General features: G+C 44.0%; 1 protein-coding gene across 1 annotated transcript in view; it reads left to right on the top strand.

Annotated features, from left to right (window-relative positions):
• Positions 1 to 610: 610 nt before the first annotated feature.
• Positions 611 to 20,393, top strand: part of usp43b (ubiquitin specific peptidase 43b) — a 123,869-nt gene continuing 104,086 nt past the window's right edge. Inside the window, exons 1-2 of the mRNA XM_078270617.1 lie at positions 611 to 1,620; positions 13,530 to 13,676. Coding sequence (XP_078126743.1) covers positions 997 to 1,620; positions 13,530 to 13,676 — 771 coding nt within the window. The 5' untranslated portion in view covers positions 611 to 996. The remainder of the gene's footprint in view (positions 1,621 to 13,529; positions 13,677 to 20,393) is intronic.

Raw genomic sequence — 20,393 nt, 5'->3', positions numbered from 1 at the left:
CGGACAAAACGAGACATTCAAAGACCTCACCTTGATTTTGAGAAACTGAGATGGACATGTTTCACTATTTTCTGACATTTTATAGACCAAACAATAAATGGATTCATCTAGAAAATAATCTGCAGATGCGATTTGATGACTTGACTCAACTTGACTTGAGGCATGGTGACTCGGATCGGATGACTTGCGTGTATTCATACATTTGAATGTTAGCTGTTAGTTGAGCTGTTAAATATGAAAATGTAACGTTATCACGTTTCTGTCTAACTGTTAGACAGCAAACTGTGAATCATGATTGGACGACTCAAAAAGCTCCCTGGTATGCGATTGTCATGATTGGATGACTGGCTGTCAGTCAAACTCCTCGCTATGGTCCTCTGTCACTAACAGACAAGTTCGCAAACTCTCACTTGAAGCATTAAAATTGATTTAAAAAACAGTTTTTTTAATATTATAATTTTGGGGGGGGGGCTGAGATGAAATTTAGGGGGGCTTGAGCCCCCCTAAACAGGGTCTAAAATCGCCCATGGTCCACGGTGCACACTGCTCTTTTATCTGCTCCATGTGCAGCAGCAGCAGAGTGGGAGGGGGCAGCCGCACAATCAGCAGCCTTTCTCCAGGCTAGGCTGGGAGCGATGGGACTGGGAGGGGAGCGCTCAGTGCTGCAGCTGCACGGCGGAACGGCTCGTGTTGTGCCGGGCCATGACGAGACGCTGCCGGTGACAGCGGTGTCGGAGTGATAATGAACGCCTTCAGTAAGTGCTGGGATGGATGAGGAAGGTTTACCGTCCGCGCACGGTGTAATAACAGTAAGCTGTTGTGTCTCCGGGCTCCGCGATGGTGTCACCCCTGCGCGCTTTTCCCTTTGCTATCCGGACAGCGGGGCACACTGGCGGAGAAGAGACACACCGGCGTCGGGATTCACACAATCACCACTCTCAGAATAGACGAGCGAGGGAGTAGAGAGAGAGAGAAAGAGAGAGAGAGGGCATTGCCATGGAGAAACCGACCAGAGTCAAGGAGGAAATGCCGACATCGAAGGAGGAGAAGCGCAAAGAGAAGAAGCCGAAATCTGGGAAGCTTTTCCGAAAGAAATCGTTGAAGTCCGTGGGGAGTTTCATGAACCGAATCATCAAAACTTTGGGCACTTTGACGCACTTTGGGGACGCTGGAGCGCCGGACGCGGAGGACGACGACGGCGGGTTTCGGAACGGCGCACCTTGCACGCTCAGCGCCGGCTCGGGAGTTGTCAAAAAGGACGTGCTACATGTGACCTGGGATCGCATGGTGAAGAACAACTCGGGCCCGTCTTCATCCCTGGGCAGAGAGAGGCTCCTTTACAAACACGCGGAGAAAACCCCCGGCGTCCTGGGGCTGAAGAACCACGGGAACACCTGTTTCATGAACGCCGTGGTGCAGTGTTTGAGCAACACGGACCTGCTCGCGGAGTACCTGGGGCTGGAGCGATACAAGCTGGACCTGGGTCACACCAGAATCAACGGCGTGGTGAAGAGCGAGGAGATGCGGCTCGCCAAGGGGGAAGTCACGGAGCAGTTGGCATCACTTGTCCGGGCTCTGTGGACTCTGGAGTACACCCCGCAGCTGTCTGTGGACTTCAAGGTATACCCCAAGTACCACACATCAGCCAAACACCCCTAGTGAAAACTAGTAGTAGTTTATAGTACTAGTTTTTATTCAGTCATCATAAAAAAACAACAATAATCATAGCACAGTGCAAACCCAAACAGTTAACAGTCTAAAGACTGAAAGGATTAGGCTGAAGCAAAAGAATTAACCACATTTGTAACCCTCTAATACCATTACAAACCAGTTTTCTTAAAAAGAAATACATCTTTTACTTTCTTTGTTTGCTTTTTGAAAAGTAAACTTAAAAATAACCTCATATTTACTTTCATATGTTGAAAATAAACCTTTGGATACAGTATGGACGTGATTTTAAATTAGCCCTGAACGTTATCTGCATTATTTTATACAGTATACAGTAGTCTAAAGTATACTAAGTGTTATATGCTACAGCACACTGAAGTGTACTACCACAGAAACTAATGAGTAGTATACTTAACGACCAACTATTTTTGAACTTATTATACTTTATTTGTGCAAAAGTCAAACAAAAGCTAAACAATAAGTGTGTTTACTCAAGATTCCTTGATGTCATTCCTCAAAACACAAATATGTAAAGCATGAAGGAAACTACGACCATTGCTGCTATAAAAACGAGTAAAAAATAGAGCTATATATATATATATATATATATGCCTAAATCATTTCTTTGTCCATTCTGTACTTGATCATACTAAAATGGGACTGTTTAAGTGTATTTAGGTACTCTACATACCCTGTACATATGCTGTACATGTACTTGCAGTGAAATCATAATACATTTTATGAGCACAATAGTGTGCACAGGTGGAGATGAGCTCAGTAATGAGTGTGGCCTATAACACAGAGTAGGTTCGGTGTTGGAAAGTACTGGTAAGATTAAAAAAGGTACAGTTTCAGTGGTTATCATTAACTTAACGCTCACATAAGGGGCGCCTGGGCAGCTCACCTGGTAGAGCGTGCGCCCATATACAGAGGCTTAGTCCTCGACGCAGTGGTCCCCCAGGTTCGATTCTGACCTGCGGCCCTTTGCTGCATGTCGTTCCCCCTCTCTCTCCCCTTATCTACCTATCTAATAAAGGCCTAAAAATGCCAAAACAAAATCTTAAAAAAAAAAGAAAAAAGTGCAGATTGAGCTTATTGTTGAGTCAAACATAATGACATGTTATGCACACAGTATGACCTCAACACCACTGTACGGTGCATGGAGTAGCCTGAATGTAATGTTCAGTAGGGCAGGGTACCGCCACTGATTTTTCTGAATTGATTCCGATTTACAAGGTAATATTTCAGTTACAATTTTGCTTGGATATGAAATAGATTCCATCAGCCAATCATCTGTGAAAAGAGCCATGCCAGTTTTTCCTTTGCCTTTAACTTTGGAGCATTATTCAGCATGACATGGGTTCCTTAGATGGTCTAGTCTCATATGATACCAATATCTTCACTCTAGTTGTAAAACGAAGCCTCCGAAAAGAGCGTTCTCAGGATTTTATGAATCCATAAACGATCAGTCAAAAGAAGATCAATTTGAATCGGAAAATAGATTTTTTTCTTCTTCTTTTAAACCCAGCCTTGATGTTCAGACAAAAGAGGGGTGTCACAAGTCTTGCATCACTTGCTATAATAGTAGCCTATAGCAAACATTCTCTTCCCACATGCAATAATAGCACACAGTGCTTTGCCGTGTGACTTCAGTGTTTTCCTGTTAGGTGCTAATGATGCCGCTGTCACTGCAGTCAGAGTGTAACGGGGTCAGCAGCTGACTCTCTCCACCAGAAGACCCTTTTATTACGGCACTAAACACTTCAGTGTTAGAAATAAGGTTCAAACGGCTGGCATCGTTTTATGAACAACCCCAGCAGGAAGTTAATCATCACTTTCTTGTTTTATTTCCTCACACAGCATTGCGAGAATAGGCGGAAAACATGAGGGGGGTCAGGGGGGGTCAGGACCTAGAGCTGTTCATCGGGCCTTAAAAGTTAGGCCCGACAAGGCCCGAGCCTGACAGAATTCGGCCCGAACCCGACAAGTACATTTTGATTGACAGCTTTTTAAAAGCCTGAACCCGTTTACAGCCCGACATTATTCAAATGTGCGCACACACACAGCTCTTTTGCCTTTTTGTCAAGAATGAGTCATTTCTACATTTCTAATCATTTATTCATGACCAACGGAGGCTATCGGCCACTTGGAAGTTGGAACAAAGAAATAAAAGAAGTCCTCCAGAGGCCAGCCTCCGTTTCACCTCCTCAGCATCCATTTTCACACTAATCGAAACACATCACCTGACCGCTGTACCACGCAACCCGGAGTGCAAGCCCGAGCCCGGCCCAAGACCGTCGGGTCCCGTTGGGTCCCGTCGGGTCCCGTCGGGTCCCGTCGGGTCCCGTCGGGTTCGGGCAAAGATCATCTGCTCTATCAGGACCTACCCCATCTGAAGGGTTTTACCCCCCTAAAAATATCATAAAAAACTGTGCTGTGCCTGGTTAGATCACCTGGTTTAGTGTGCGCCCCATGTACAGAGGCTCAGTCCTTGGCGCAGCGGCCGCGGGTTCGGTTCCGACCTGTGGCCCTTTGCTGCATGTCACCCCCCTCCCTCTCCCACTCTCCTTGCTTAATTTGTCCTATCAATAAAGGCAATAAAAGCCCAAAAAAACGTGCTGTGTATTGAAGTAGTGAAACAATAAAAATGCAAACGGGGCAAATAATGTCTTAAATCACCTTCAGCGGACGTTGCAGTTAAATTTAGCCGACAAAAGGTTACTGTGAGCCCGGTTCTGAGGACCGTAAGGTCTTTTCAGTGGACGTGGCAGTTGAGGTTAGCCAAAAATAATGTGACTGTCCTGCGGCAGCGGCAGTTAAATTTAGGCAGCAAAACGACTATTTCAGATTAGAAAACAGATTGTGGTTTGGGATAAAACACCGGCCCCCTTCAGTAGTAAATGCTACACTATAGTAGTAAGGCTTTCCTCTATATACACCAACGCTTTATCATGAACAGGTTCGTACAATATTGTACAAAAGTTTATGCACACCAATTTGTGTGATATCCTACAGAAATCAGGTGACCGCCGGCTACAGAGCTCCGTGAGCTGTCGCTCGTATTAGCAGCAGTTGGTAGTTGAGTTTAGCCGACATACTGTAACTAGAGCGTAATTTGGCAACGACAGTTAAGTTTAGGCACCAAAACGACTAGTTAGGTTTAGGAAAAAGGTCGTGGTTTGGATTAAATCACTTCAGAGGACCAAACACGCGTGCCCTGGATGAAAGTCTTGTGTTTTCCTTGGGAGGCGATCTCCGCTCCCCGGCTTGAAAGCTCAGTCAGTGCGTTAACACGCAATGTGAATAACCGGCTTACGCCAGTTCTCCCCATATACATGAGCGGGGAAGAATGACGTGAGTAACTCTACCTCCGGTACAGTAGGTGGCGCTCTGCCAACTCACAACTGTTTTTTTCTTCCTGTTGACCTATGTCACAATGACACCGACGGGCCACTAAATTAGTAAAATTTAACAACTTTTTGTTTCATTCACACACTGTTGTCACAGCGTAAGAAAGATGACTCTCGCCAGATGACTGCTAACTTGTTAGCGTTGTATCTGTAACAAGTGTCGGGTGGAATAAGCAAGCTAACTTTGTTAGCTAACATTAACGTTAGCCAGCAGCAGCAGCGGGGGCTGCTCGGTCCCTCCACTTTTTTGCAGAGACACAGCGTTGACAGCCCTGGAGATGGACACTCTGTTTAGCCATCTCCTGGTGTCTGCTGCTGCCTCGGCGGGGAGTAAAACAGATGAACCTAGGTACTGTCAGGGCACGCCCTCATACTCTGCTTCTGACTGGCTAGTAGTCCTTACCTAGGTACTGTCAGGGCACGCCCTCATACTCTGCTTCTAACTGGCTAGTAGTCCTTACCTAGGTACTGTCAGGGCAGCCCTCATACTCTGCTTCTGACTGGCTAGTAGTCCTTACCTAGGTACTGTCGGGGCACGCCCTCATACTCTGCTTCTGACTGGCTAGTAGTCCTTACATAGGTACTGTCAGGGCACGCCCTCATACTCTGCTTCTGACTGGCTAGTAGTCCTTACCTAGGTACTGTCAGGGCACGCCCTCATATTCTGCTTCTGACTGGCTAGTAGTCCTTACCTAGGTACTGTCAGGGCACGCCCTCATACTCTGCTTCTGACTGGCTAGTAGTCCTTACCTAGGTACTGAGCATGTGCGACTCCCAACAAAGATGGAACAGAAGTGAGATGTCTCACTCTGTAGCTAAAACAGAGAGCTCAACACACAGGGTGAAAAGAGGAGCTGCAGGAATGTGCAGTACAACAAAAATATGGTGTTTTTTGAAAATTAAACCATGTAAACCTATTCCGATATAACCTCTAAATACAATTACTGAAAATGAGCATAATATGAGCACTTTAAAACTGCATGTAAACACGCTCAATGTTTTATGACCCACCCTGACCTCCTCTCTACGTGGTCCACAGCGTTGTTATAGAGCACATATCCTATACAAGTACAATTTTGGCTGTATTATTAGTGTCCCCTTCACAAATTGCTCATGAGAAATTCTATGTTTATTGTAGCCCCCCAGCCGTTGAATGAAATCTATGGACATGATGACATGTGAAGTAAGGTCCAGGTGACATCCCAGCGTTTATTTAGAAGTGTTGCCGTTGTGATGCAAAGTACGGAGGCGATGATTTACTGTAACATTTTTCCACTTAAGAATCTTCCCTCCCCGAGGATCAGGGCCGGTGACAGAGTCCTATCAGGAGTCCCTCAGGCTTTACTACTCTGCCCACACTGGAAATTGGGGGGAGAAAAGCAACTGTACTTTATCTGCCTGAAGCGCTTTGCTCTGGATTTCTTTGAGCCACAGTTCAAGGCAAGAAGAAGATAATATGGAGCAGCGAACAAAAAAAACGCCACAATGGATCTATTCTTGGAAATGCTAATTATCCTGTAAGAAAAGGGTACAAGTATGGCTACTGGAATTTCCTGACCCCTACTGTAGAGGCACTTTCATGTCTTTCCTCACGCTTGAATATATTTTAATGAGGAGGAAGCCAACCTGAGAGCAAAATAAGTTGTTTTGCTGCATGTGAATATTCAGTCGCAATCTATTTTGATTCGTTTTTTTTCTTTTCTTTTCTTTTGCTCCCCCATCTGTTGTGGTCTTTGAAAAACTCAGCTCCCCTGTCAACCAGAATCCTTACTGCCAATAATTTCCCAATTCCACACTTTTTATTTTCCTCTCATCTCTTGAGACTCAAGATATCCAATGTTTTCAGGACAACAATCAAAGGGAACATGGAAGGAAACATCTTGCCAAGATTAAAAGATAGATTCAAAGAAAAACACTAAACACATCCCCCTTGTGTGTGATTAGATGTTTCCTGTGTTAAAGTGCACACACACACACACACACACACACACACACACACACACATCGCTATGCCTCCTGGCTGTGGTTTGTGACCGTAGGAGGTCCAGAGTTCATGTAGCTTAGGCCTTCTGAAATTGCCTGTTGAGTAATACCACAGCTGCCTGGAGGGAGGCATTATGAAATAATCAGATAGCTCCAAGACTTGTGTCTGAGAGGCAAAATTAGCTCCCAGTTGCGGGAATTCCACAGACCACTTATAAACAATTCTTTAAGAAGGATCATTCTTTATTTAAATGCTAAATTAATCTTTTTTGTTGTTGTAAATTGATTATCAGACTTTGCAGGCCTCTGAAAGTTGGATTGGAAAGGTTTGGCGTAAGCAGCCGGATTAAACGGAGTTTTGATAAGAAATGATAAAAGGGCAAGTGTTGAAAGGGATCTCTTTTTTTCGGCATGACAATTACCCTTTCAACAGGATGTACACTGTGCACGGCACTTTTTTTTTATTTTAAATGAATAATGTAAATGTGGAATCATACTCTTTGATCAAAAGTTCCTTCAGCAGTGGCCTCCTCACAGGTCTGTTGGCTGCAGAGTCCCAGTCGGGAGGAACAACTCCTGCCAAATACCTGGCGCTTGGCCACATTCCAGTACCACCTGTCTTGTAGGACGAGAGAGGTGGAAGGAGGGAGGCTGCTTTTTATAAATGTTCAATAAAGATTAGGTTTTGCTTTGTGCTTACATTACCAAAGTGTCCTGAGCTTCCTCTCTCTCACACGTGTCTCTGAAGGGTTGAATTTCTTCAACCTGGGAGCAAATGTGTGCTTTTGATCTGGACCGTTCCAGTGCGTTTTCGGCATCCCCCCCTGGCAGGTTGGTGTGTTTGCACAGAGAGGCCTAGACCGGGGCGAAGCCTGAAAATCAAACAGTTACCCAAGAGCCAGTTTATCGGTTTCCATAACATGAGAGGCCTGAGAAAGAAGGGAGGGTTAGGGTGAGCCGGACAGGAATGTCATCCTCCCTTACGGTGGATATTGATGGGCCTATTTAGTAAGCTAAATGTGTGTTGTGACGACAGTGGGTCTTGCTCACAGGTATGTGTCAATATTTGCCATCTCCATGTTGATTTTAAATGATTATCTATGTTGCTGCTTGCAGTAAATCAGACTGCTCACTAGAGATGGGCTACATGTACTCCAGTGTACTTCTACAGTTGCCAGCGTGTACTTGGAGTAGCTCAATTGATATCCACATTGAGTCAGCTGAAGAGTTGAATGCCATGTGTTGACTGAGAAGGCCCACTAGAAGCGAACTAATGGTGCAACATCGCCTCCGCCACTTCTTGCTCGTCGTGGTACAAGCTAGTGACTAGCTTGCTCATTAGCATTAAAGTGCTCATATTATGCTCATTTTCAGGTTCATAATTGTATTTAGAGGTTATATCAGAATAGGTTCACGTGGTTTAATTTTCAAAAAACACCATATTTTTGTTGTACTGCACATTGCTGCAGCTCCTCTTTTCACCCTGTGTGTTGAGCTCTCTGTTTTAGCTACAGAGTGAGACATCTCACTTCTGTTTATTTATTAATTATAAAATGTTGTCATTCTTTCAGGGGGGGCACCCCCCAAAACAATGGTAGGGGAAACACTGCAGTTGAATAATGTGTTGGATAAATGGTTGAAATATATATAACATTAGCTAAATGATGTAGAGGATAGATAAAGGGTTTTCTTAGTTTTTCCTTTATCTTTTAGTTTGATGATTACACACTTTACAAAGTGGCCAGTGGCCATTTAGTCACATAGAGCAACATGGCATTTTCCACAACCACAACCTCAATTATATCACTGAGACAATTGCCACCTTCAAAAGGCTGGAGGTAATTACTGTAATTACTTTGCTGCACAACAGCTTTAGGTTAGTGCGTGTCCGCGGTGCTCATTGTTAATAGCAGAGCATTTCTGCTGAACAACCCTGACTGTTTCAAAGGGCATCAATTTAAGAGGTTGCTATGTTGAAGGTGTGTGTGTGTGTGTGTGTGTGTGTGTGTCTCTGTCTCCGTCCCCGGAGAAATACACGTTTAAGCTTGTAAATATATTCTAAAATTCAGAGCAAACCTAACACTTCCCAGAATAAGGGGTGTGTCAGCTATAAGATCAAAAAGAAAATATTAGTGGCAACATGCAGTTCCAAAAAAGTGTCTCAGTGTCCATCTGGCTCTTGGTTCACATGCTCTTGATGTAATAAAAACATTGCTCAACAGAGACACACAGCTGTCCAGCTGGATTGGCTAAACAAGTAGCTCCATATCTGTTCACCTTTTTCGTATTTAGTGACCAACCTTTCTTGTTATTGTGAGGATCCAGTGTTTGGATTGCATTGCGTTTTGACTTTGAGATCTATAAGGCAAAAGAAAGTTTCACTCTCAAGACAAGATCAGAAGATAAGATTAGAGAACCTTATCGCTCTGCCAAGACTCCACCAGCAGTTTTTCTCCGTTTATGAATTTTTATGTTCACTTTTTTTGCACTTCTCAGTAACCAAATCTCAGAAGCTACTTTAAAGACACAATCCTGGCTCGGCTTCCAACAAGTTATTACACTGCTCATGCTGAACGGCCTTCTTTTAAAATGATTTGAAATGATGTGAAAGTGAACTTGAGCATACTGCTCTGCTCTACGTTGTGTTCAATCAACTCCAGCTTTGTTTTGTGTTGCACTGAGCTGCCGCGCCAGATGGTTTTGGATTGGAAACTGTTTGGGGAATGGCAGGCACTTTAAAAACAAATACCTGCTAGGTGATGTATGTTGCTAAAAATACATACAAAATGTATGGTTGGAGAATGGCCATGATGCCACTCGCCATACCACACTGGGAGCGTCCCATGGTACGTGTCCATTGTCAGCGTCATTTCCACGCTTCCCATTCATTTTTATGGGAGCTGCAATGCAATGTATTTTGGTGGCGTCGCGGGGACGCCGCTCCTCATTTACATGAAGTTGAATCCAGGCTAGGGCTGCAATCGGATCTGAAATGAAGACAGATTCAGCAACTGCACGGCCTATTTCTCGCTTAAAATGTTTTCAGAAACACGTATCGCTGAACTGTTTTCGTAAAATACGAGCCGCCGTTGTGGTCGGTTTTGAAATCCGGGAGCAGACAGACGCATTCGTCCAATCTGGTGCTGCCAACGCGGATGTAGGAGGGTGTCGACTGTTTTCTTTGCTTGTCATTGGTCAGTGAAGAGAACCCGGTGGCGAGCTCACTAGCGTGCAATGCTGGGAAGCGGGGCGATCTCATCTGTGAAAACAACGCGTAAATGGACATGCACCATCAGACTCGCACAATCCAGTCCTTCCAGAAAGAGTTTTTTTGTGATTGTTGCGGGAAAACTCCTTGATTACGCGTCACGTTTTCTTAAAAAATGTGATGGAATATGCGGGATATTTATGCTATTTGATGCGATGAAATTACAGGAACTTGCAAAAACTGCAGTTCCATCGTGGCTTCATGGCGGGGTTTGCAGCTTTTCGATGATGTTCACGTGGCGTAATTACGTCACTATGACGTTCCCATGGCAACAGGGGAAACGGCTGTTCTTGTGTGAAGTAAACGCAACATTTTTCATGTTTCTGCTAAGATATTTGGGACTTTTTTTGCAACGAAAATGCGGGGATTATGAAATCATGCAAGCCCCGCATATTTTGCGCGGAAATCGGCAATTTATGCAGCAAAAGTGCGGCGTTTTTGAACAATAAATACGCGGACTTTGGCTGATTATGCATTGAATTATGCGATTGCATAATCGCGTTTTTCTGGAGGGACAGACAATCACGTGTTTATCAGCTAGTATCTACGATTACGATATTGGGGTGTCTTTTGGTAAATTGACCGGATGCTCCCGTCCTTCCACTTCCTGCCCTGCCTGTCGAACGCTAGTTTATATACAGTCTATGTTCAAACACCCCACGGCCCGCGTGAAAAATAGACCCGGCGCCTATTTTTAGCAGAGCGAAGAGCTGCTTCTGGGACGCGCTGGTGGAATAACGAGCATCGTCTTGAATAGCCACGATTGCTGGCGGAGGCTGCGGCACCGCCGGAACGCAGCGCAGACGCGCCCGGTGGAAATGGGCCGCTAGTGTCCGATGTGAAGCAGTTACGGCACAGCGCCATCTCTTGTCAAGTCTGCCCTCTTTCTGTGGTTTAATGTCACGAGTTGACGGAAATTCATGCTGTCTCCTTTTTTTCTGTAGTGAAATATTATAGCTAAAAAAAGACACTGAACAGTTCATTTTTCATTTTTATTCCGGGTTTTTTTTAACCAGGAAATATAGTTTCAGTTTAGTTTTAGTTTTTATTTAGTTTCAGTTGACTAAAAATATTTCTCACTGCTACTATTTTTGTTCTAGTTTTAGTTTACTATAATAACCCTGGTCCGCTGCTGGTAATACGTACTTTGAACTGCGTGGCGCGAGAGAGTTGATTGTGATATATGATCTCAACGCTAGATGGGAGACATTCCTACACGTTGGACCTTTTAGCATACCAAGAGGGATTTTCGAGTGATGTGTAATCCCACGATTCTCACTTGATCTTGTGATATCGCTATAATCTAGTTGCCGTGCGAGGTAACTGAGCTGCCGCACTGGAGAAATACGCCGCTCCATGCTTTGCTCCGGGACACTTCAGTGCTGGTTGTTAAAGGGGCAAAGAGATCTTTTTAATTCATCATCTCTGCTCATCTTTGAGAATCGACAAGCAGCTCTTCAGTGACGGGCTTCTAACTTCATCATCAGACATGCTACATCACGTTAAGGTGTAATAGCTAAAAGAGGCATATCGCATATTAGTGGATTATGAAGCAATGATTACAGTCTGCTGCTGCCTCTGCTATAATCTCTCATTACTGCCTTTGCTTCTCCAGGCTGCCAGCTACGGTTCATGCGGACTAATTCCTGCCTAATTGAGCCGTGTGCCATTCACATCTGAAGACACATTATACTGTGTGAGAGCTTAAGTAGTCTTCAACCTACTTTTAAGAAGAATGTTGTTCTATTGATGTAAAATGTCTCTTGAAATGTAGTTTCTTGAGGGGGAAAAAAAGGACGGAAGGCAATGCTTTTTGACAGTAAAACGTTTTGTTAAAAAAGCATGTTTTTTTTTTTTTAAACTCTTCGACTAAGGCATATTTTTGCAAATCTGAAATGACACCGCGTCAGTCAGAACGTAGGCCAGGTGGAGACGAGGGAAGCGTGAATAGCGCTAGTGCCAATTTGCAATTCTGGGATTCCTCTGATCAGCGTTCTGTGGAGAAGGCCGGCTTAGAGCTGCCCAACCAACACACCCGAGCTGTCAAAACCAGCAAACAAGTAGTGCTTGAGATTCAAATGTCTTTTGTTAGAGAATTCTTTGAAGAAGAATATCTTAGCGAGGCGATTTTACTTGGCTTCCCCAGGTAGCCACTGTGGCTTTAGTTCTAACAAGCTGTCACATTATAAAAGCCAATTAAAACACCACTGTTTTTATTTTTCAGGCAAGAAACATTTGGGACTATCTGTTTATGATAAATATATTCATGGATTTCAGGAGGTTTCTCTGTAAAGTGGCGACATCATCACGTTACAGCACTGAACCATTTTGTTGCATATGAAAGACACAAAGGGCCATATTTTAATGATCTAACCGCTCAGCGTGAAGCTCCTGGCGCAGGTGTGTTTAGGGCGTGTACGAATCCACTTTTGGTAGTTTAACGGCGGTAAAAGGGTCCGTGCGCCGGGCGCATGGTTCCAAAAAGTTATACTTAGTGTCTTCATTAATCAGAGGTGTGTTTTGGGCGTAACATGCAATCAACCAATCAGAGATCATCTCCCATTCCCTTTAAAAGCCAGGCGCGTTTGGACCTTGGAGCATTGCTGTTATGATGGAGGACTTGCTGAAATGGATTACATGGACTTTTGAAAGAAAGTGATAAATATTCACATCTGATCTGCTCATGCGTGAAGTGAAAGCGCACGAGTAGATCATATCAATACTATTTCGCATTGTAATATTTTTATTTGTAATCTTCTGCACGAGCCTAGGAGCATTTTACTAATGCTCTGTTAAAATAACAATCAAATGCTGCGTTATTGACTTCAGACCAGGTTTTTGTTGGTCAATGGTGCCATCACTTCCCACTGCCTCAAGATAGCAATACGCCCAGAATGCACCTGAACACACCTCCCTGTAAGACCAGCACGCCCAGAATGCACCTGAACACACCTCCCTGTAAGACCAGCACGCCCAGAATGCACCTGAACACACCTCCCTGTAAGACCAGCACGCCCATGGGCCACAGATGGGTGCAGGTGCATTTGCTATTTAAACGACGCGGGCGCGGGACGGGAAATAAAGACACTTGTGTCGGGCTTTGCGCTGCGCAGGGTGCAAGATAGGGCCCCTAATCTCATAATAATTATGTAGCTGTAGAAAAATGACCCTTTTATGACATGTGCTTTTCCTCTCTCCAGACTATAGTGTCCAAGTATGGCGCACAGTTTCGTGGTAATTCCCAACATGACGCCCTGGAGTTCCTCCTGTGGCTGCTGGACCGCGTCCATGAAGACGTCAATCTGGCCTGCCACAATAACAACAACAAGACCAAAGCTCCCGGAAAGGTAAGACTCAAGAAGGCCGCTGCGGGCCTCACCTCACCTTGTAGAGCACGCGCCCATGTATAGCGGCCGCGGGTTCAACTCCGACCTGCGGCCCTTTGCTGCATGTCGTTCCCCCTCTCTCTCTCTCTCTCTCTCCCCCTTCATGTCTTGAGCTGTCCTATACAAATAAAGGCCTAAAATGCCCCCAAAAAAAAGAAGGCTGCTGATTTGAACAATTCTGATTCCGATTCTTCCTTTCTATTCTTATCGACTCCGATACTTTGAGGGGTTGAGTTGAAACGGGTCACATGCTTATTTCACAGATAAAGAGGAACATTTTATTTTTGATTTAATGCTGATTTAAAGTTTTACCGTGCTAATAACGCCACACTTTAGAGCGCCGCTTACTGCACTCCGCGGCTGCAACACATCAAGCTCCTGGAAGTACCGTGGCCGCCACAGAAAACCCAAACTTGCGCGTGTTAAATTTGGAACCAATGATCGGATTGGAAACCAAATTATCCAAACGATTCCAATAAAGAAAAATCATTCAAGTTGGAACCGGTTCTCGATGCCCAATCCCATTCATGTAGCAGAGGTTAACATGATGATAAATACATGCAGTAATGCAATTGATCATGACCTCCTGTGGCTTGATGCATATAATAAAACCATTTTATTTCATGTAAGTAAGTATTTAGTAAGTTCATTTCTAGAACAAAGTTTATTTTTGCTGTGCAAAAAGCACTAAGGCGGTGTATAAAAGAACATTGAAATTAAAAAAAATTAAAAGTAGAAAGAAAACACAAAAAGAGCATTCCAACAACGAGCAGCACTTCACAAATACAGAATTATAGACATGATGACATATTTGATAAAGTGTTAAAAAGGCCAGTGAGTGAAAGTGATGTAGCCTAGCTTTTTGCTGGCAGGTTTCTCTATAGAGCCCCCCCCCTACAGGTTTCTCTATAGAGCCCCCCCCCCCCTCCCCCCCTACAGGTTTCTCTATAGAGCTCCCCCTACAGATTTCTCTATAGAGCCCCCCCCCTACAGGTTTCTCTATAGAGCTCCCCCTACAGGTTTCTCTATAGAGCCCCCCCTACAGGTTTCTCTATAGAGCCCCCCCCTACAGGTTTCTCTATAGAGCCCCCCCTACAGGTTTCTCTATAGAGCTCCCCCTACAGGTTTCTCTATAGAGCTCCCCTACAGGTTTCTCTATAGAGCCCCCATACAGGTTTCTCTATAGAGCTCCCCCTACAGGTTTCTCTATAGAGCCCCCCCTACAGGTTTCTCTATAGAGCCCCCCCTACAGCTCCTATGTTTCCTCGTGTCTGTCTCCTCTCTCGGTCAGTCTGCTGTTTCCTCTTTCTCTGTTCCTCCTCCAATGCTTTTCTAGCTTTCTGCTTCTTTTTTCCCGGCTCAGCCATGACGATAGTGTGAAAAACTCCATCTCTACCTTGTTAGCCGGTTCCTGGATGTGTGTATGTGTGCAATGCCGTGAAGCAATTCATTACATTGCGAGACCTGATATCACGCCATACTTCCTGACGCTGAGGCCGGCGGCTCACCGGCCCAAAGTTGCAAGGGTGGTTTTTCCGCTCACAGGTACTAGGGGGGAGCGAGACGACCACCACTCAACCCGAAAAAAAAATTCCAGTGACTTCGAATTAAGTTAAACAAAACGGCCTAGTTCCCCTTTAAAGTCTAACCTCACTGATAAGGATAATAATCAGAGGCGGAGTGGCAATCGGGACTTTTCCCGGTGGGCCGGTAGTGTTTCGAGGCCGGTCTGATAATAGTTATACATTGCAAGTTCTTAGCAACACCGCTGCCCAGCCGGCCGCTGGTCAAACTGTGCAGCCTCTGCTCAACCCGTACGGCAGGCCGCAGCAGCCTCTTATTTCAATACCAACACAGAAAGCACACAACGAAGTGCAGGTCACAACCATGTCTAGGATTTTCAGAAATATAGGGGGATCAGTGAGCGACCCCTCCCCAAATGGCATAGCCCTGGTCGGCCTATGACGTAAAGCCACCGAACACCTCTTTTGTTTTTATTTGTCACGTTTGGAGGTCTACGTTAAGGTTAACAGTGTGTGAGTCTAATGATGGAAAGCCCAAAAAGAAAAGGGAAAGGTGAGATGGTCAGACTCAAAAGGAAAAAAAGGGATCGTGTTGCTGTGCTGTGTGTTGTTAATTACCAAGGTGGACAGCAAAACTCCTATCTGTCAAGTAAGATTCAAACCATTTGAGGACTATGCCCGTAATGCCAACACTTTGTTTGAGTCGGGATAAAAGGATAGAGTGGTTGACGATGTCAAAGGCAGCAGTCAAATCTAAAAGCACTAAAACAGCAGATTTTCCTGAGTCAACCGCTAAGAGAAGGTCGTTATAGACTCTTAGAAGGGCAGTTTCAGTACTGTGGTGGGGCTTAAAACCAGACTGGAACTTTTCATAAATACTAAAATCATCTAAAAATGATTGAAGTTGATTAAAAAAAAAAAAGTGTGGCGATTTGGTGTTTGATTTTCTCTCAGCACGTCTCCTCCTCGAGGACAGGCCTGCAGGCGCGCTGCATCCTGATACTACTTGAATGAAACTTTGAACTGCTCTGCCGTGAGCCATTAAGGCGTAGTTTTCATGTATTATTAAATACATGTTTTTACTTTTGAGAAAATAGGCATCCCTCTTCTTTTTGTAGTTTCAGCAGGGGGGATAACCAGTGGCATAATTTCTGAGAAGCGCTGCACTTGCTGTTGGTGAGTCATTGCAAATAAATCTCCTCAAACTTGGTGCCCTTTGTATCCCGAGGCTCTCTCTGCCATGATTTATTCTATTGTTTCATCATTAATGGGATCGGGAGATCTCGAGATCAGGAAATCTTACACTCCCGGGGCTATACATTGGATTCTTTAAGATGTAACACCCCTGTTATGACCGACATACAACCTTTTCTTGCACTGACTACTTGTATCAATTAAAACCAAGAAAAGGCTTTTTTCTTTCTTTCGGGAATGCACTGTCAGCACCGCTTTTTATTATAAAGCCAAGGTCATGTTGAGGGTTTTAGTCTGTGGGAGTAAGCCCAGCTCCTTTTTCTCTGGCTTAAAGGTGCAGTAGGTAAGACTTATAAAACTCCCTTTCTGTCATATCTGCTGAAACTGACCCTATGTTCCAGTAGAACTACAGGAAGCAGGTCATTTAAAAAGAAATCCAGCTCCTCTGGCTCCACCTACAGCCTGGAGAGAGATTTACAAAAGTCCACCGCTCCCTGTTCAGATGCACCAATCAGGGCCAGGGGGGGGTGTCTAACTGTTCAGATGCACCAATCAGGGCCAGGGGGGTGTCTAACTGCGTGTCAATCACTGCTCATGCACACGCATTCATTCTCCCTTGTGGGGGGAGGGGCTTAGCAGACCGTTTTGCGTTTTAGCGGAAAGGGGGGAGGGACTGAGAAGTTGTTGATGTTCAAATTTTTGGGTTAAGACCTGGATCTTCCCAATCCTACCTACGGCACCTTTAACTGTATCATTTACTTGCGGTAGTTGATCATCCTTCCATTAGCATGTGAGTAAACAAGGCAGCGTGACAAATGAAGTGATAAAGAGAGGAATATCTGTGAAGGGTTTTTCCTGCATAGAAGAATGTTTACCGCCCCACAAAGCAGGTTTTAGCCAGCCCCAAAGGGAAATCACCAGTACCAAAATGGAAAACAATTGAGAATGTCACGAATGACGACCGGAGAGGAGGCTTTTCAAGTCACAATGCGTGTGTTTATTAACAAAACCATTACCAAAACATACTCAAACCGAAATACAAAAACAGAATATTAAACTGAGGCAAAAAAAAAACAGCAAACGAACAAAACGGTCACCTCACAGCAAACTGCCAACCTTCCTTCTGCCTTCTTCTACTGAAGCTCTTTTTAACTCAGCTTCCCCTAATTCCCCCCTGCCACCTACACAGGTGAGTATAGGGTGAGCTATCCTGAGCAAGCACCAGTAACACTTAAGTTTCTTAAAACCTCATTACAATAGGATAGATCAGTTACTGACAACATTACTATTTATACATATATGTGCACCCACTACAATAGGTACCCCAAATATTCTAAACATGTCATCTACTACAGAACTCTCTTACTTATTGTTCTTCACCTTAGGATTGCCCAGCCCCTCCTTACAGAAAGGACCTAATGAGGCAAACCTGCATCCACTCTCCCTGATTAAGCTGATGAACAGCTGAGCTACCCCCCCCCCCACACATCACAGGCAGAACCACAGCAAACCCATATGAACCCATAAAACCTGCCGAACAGGCCTGTGTCAAATAAAGTAACAAATACACAAACAATAACCTAAACATTAGTGATATTAAGAATTAAGCAGACACGAAACAGTCTTCATTTTGGGAACAGGGCCTAGTGAAAAGGGAGAAAAGCAGCCTTTTTACAGAAAATAAAAATAGCAATTCATATCCTCTCCCAATGCGGTTAAAAGCAATTTAGCCCAAAAACCTGTTGAACAGGTCGAACATAAACTTGAATATGAGATATATTATTTTACCGTCCAGAGTCAGCCTGTACCGGACTCTCCCACTGATTTTAACGGTAGTGTTTAAATATGATTTTTTTTTTAACCCGTTTCATTTACTCAAGCATAATATATATTTTTCGTTCATCAAATTGTCAGAAATAACAGGAAAATGCATAGATTTCTATCAAATAAGATCTTTACTGTACTCGTACTGAGTACACTTTAATATCTGTTTTTTCATTGCGATATTCAACATCGTTATCGCATATTTTCCATATGTTGTTCAGCCCTAGTGTCCAGCTCCCTGTAGCCATTAAAACACTACTTGAAAACTCCCTCAGGTTTCCGTTCATCCAGAATACTCTGATATGGAGGGGAGGGGGGGGGGGGGGGGGGGGGGGGGTTATGATAGGAGGTTAGGACTGGAGAGCTGCTGATAAGGTCGCCCGTGATGAGTCTGCACCACCTTAGAAAATGTTGCCACACCTTGTTAACACCCAACGGGCCAGTGAGGCGTGGAGGAAATAAACCTTTGAAAAAAATAAAAATAAACATGAAAAAAACCCCAGTTATCTTAATCCTGAATCTGTATGATTGTGTCAGCATCATGATTCATTTAGGTGATGGAACGGATGGGTTTGCAGAATCCTGTCCCTGATTGGATGAAAGCCAACGTGATAAACATGTTTGATATCTAACAATAAGTCTCTCATGTATTCAATACTAGCTGGAGTGAACACAAAAGTGGAGCTGACATCAGCTGGGTCCAGTGACACTAAACTAAAGTTGGGTAACTCTGATGGAGTCAAGGAAGGATGGGAGCTTATTGGATATATCTAAACCGATGCACAGTTCTGCTGTATAGGATGAAATTGCCCAGTAGTTTGGTGTGATCTAAACAGAGTCCTGTATCCATGGCGACTTGATTGTCTATTATGCAAGCAGTAACGTTTTGGTGTCAACATTCGTTGCCCAGTCCAAATGCCACTTTTGGCCCGCTGCCTGGAGTTGACGATACAAGGCAAAGTCAAACAGGTCCGCTATTTAAAAATGCAATTGTCAAAATGAAAAACTTTACGGGCTCTCTAGAGACGTTTTTTTTGTAGTGAAATGTCTCAAAATCTATTGGCTGGATTGCCAAGAGACTGGAGCACAGAGAATGACTTCCAATATCTTTGGTGATCCCTGACTTTCCACACTCAACTAATCTGGTAAACTATTTGTCCATGTACAAGGTATCCAGGCACAACTAAGGCCTGAAAAACGTTATTGGCTCTTTAGAGACTTGCAACGATAAAAGCAAAAGGTAATGTCAGAAATGTTTCGTCAGCTAGTCCACCACTTTGGTCCAGGCTAAAATGTCTCAATGACTATCGGATAGATTACCATGCAGTTTTGTAGACATTCATGTTCCCCAGAGGATGAAACCTATTGACTTAAGTGATCCCCTTACTTTTCATCTAGCTCTAGCATGAGGTTGGCATTTTTTGTAGTGAAATGTTTAAAAAACTATTGGCTGGATTGCCATGTAACTGGAGCCCAGACAATGAATTCTAATGACTTTGGTGATCCCCTGACTTTCCAAACTCAAGTAATGTAAATGTACAAGATATCCAGGCACAACTAAAGCCTGGAGAGTCTGGTTTTTGTATGTATATATGCGGCATCTCTGCTTTTTGCAGATGAAGTTGTGGCTTCAAACTGTAACTTCTGATGTGCACTAGATCTGTTTGCAGCTGAGTGTGATGCAAAGCAGATGATTGGTACATCCAACAATGAGACCATGAATTTAAGTTCCTTTTCTGGAGAAAAGTGAAAAGAATTGTGTGGTTGAACATTGGTTAATTGCTTTAGCTGCAAGAATGCTGAACTATAATGCAAATCTCTCAATTAATGATCAGTCTTTTGTTTGTACCTTTTTTGTAGTCATAAGATCCGGGTAGTAACTAAAAGAATGAGATTGCAGATACAAGCAGAGTATGCAAAGTATATCATATTTGTGGAAATGAGTGCATTGATGCAACAGATTGTATCTTGTTAAATCAGTCAACAGATGTCCGTAACAAGTTTTACATCTTTAGCTGCTGGAGGCCCAGCTTTGTATGAAAAATTCATCTGCAGTATTAGCCTCCCATTTACAGCCTATGATTAGTCCATACCCTTGTTATTCTTTGTGCCATTTTGTGGGACTGTGAAAACCTCT

This window comes from Sander vitreus, chromosome 15 (genome assembly GCF_031162955.1).
Source record: "Sander vitreus isolate 19-12246 chromosome 15, sanVit1, whole genome shotgun sequence".
Classification (NCBI taxonomy): Eukaryota; Metazoa; Chordata; class Actinopteri; order Perciformes; family Percidae; genus Sander; species Sander vitreus.
This window is presented reverse-complemented; position numbering and strand designations above follow the sequence as displayed.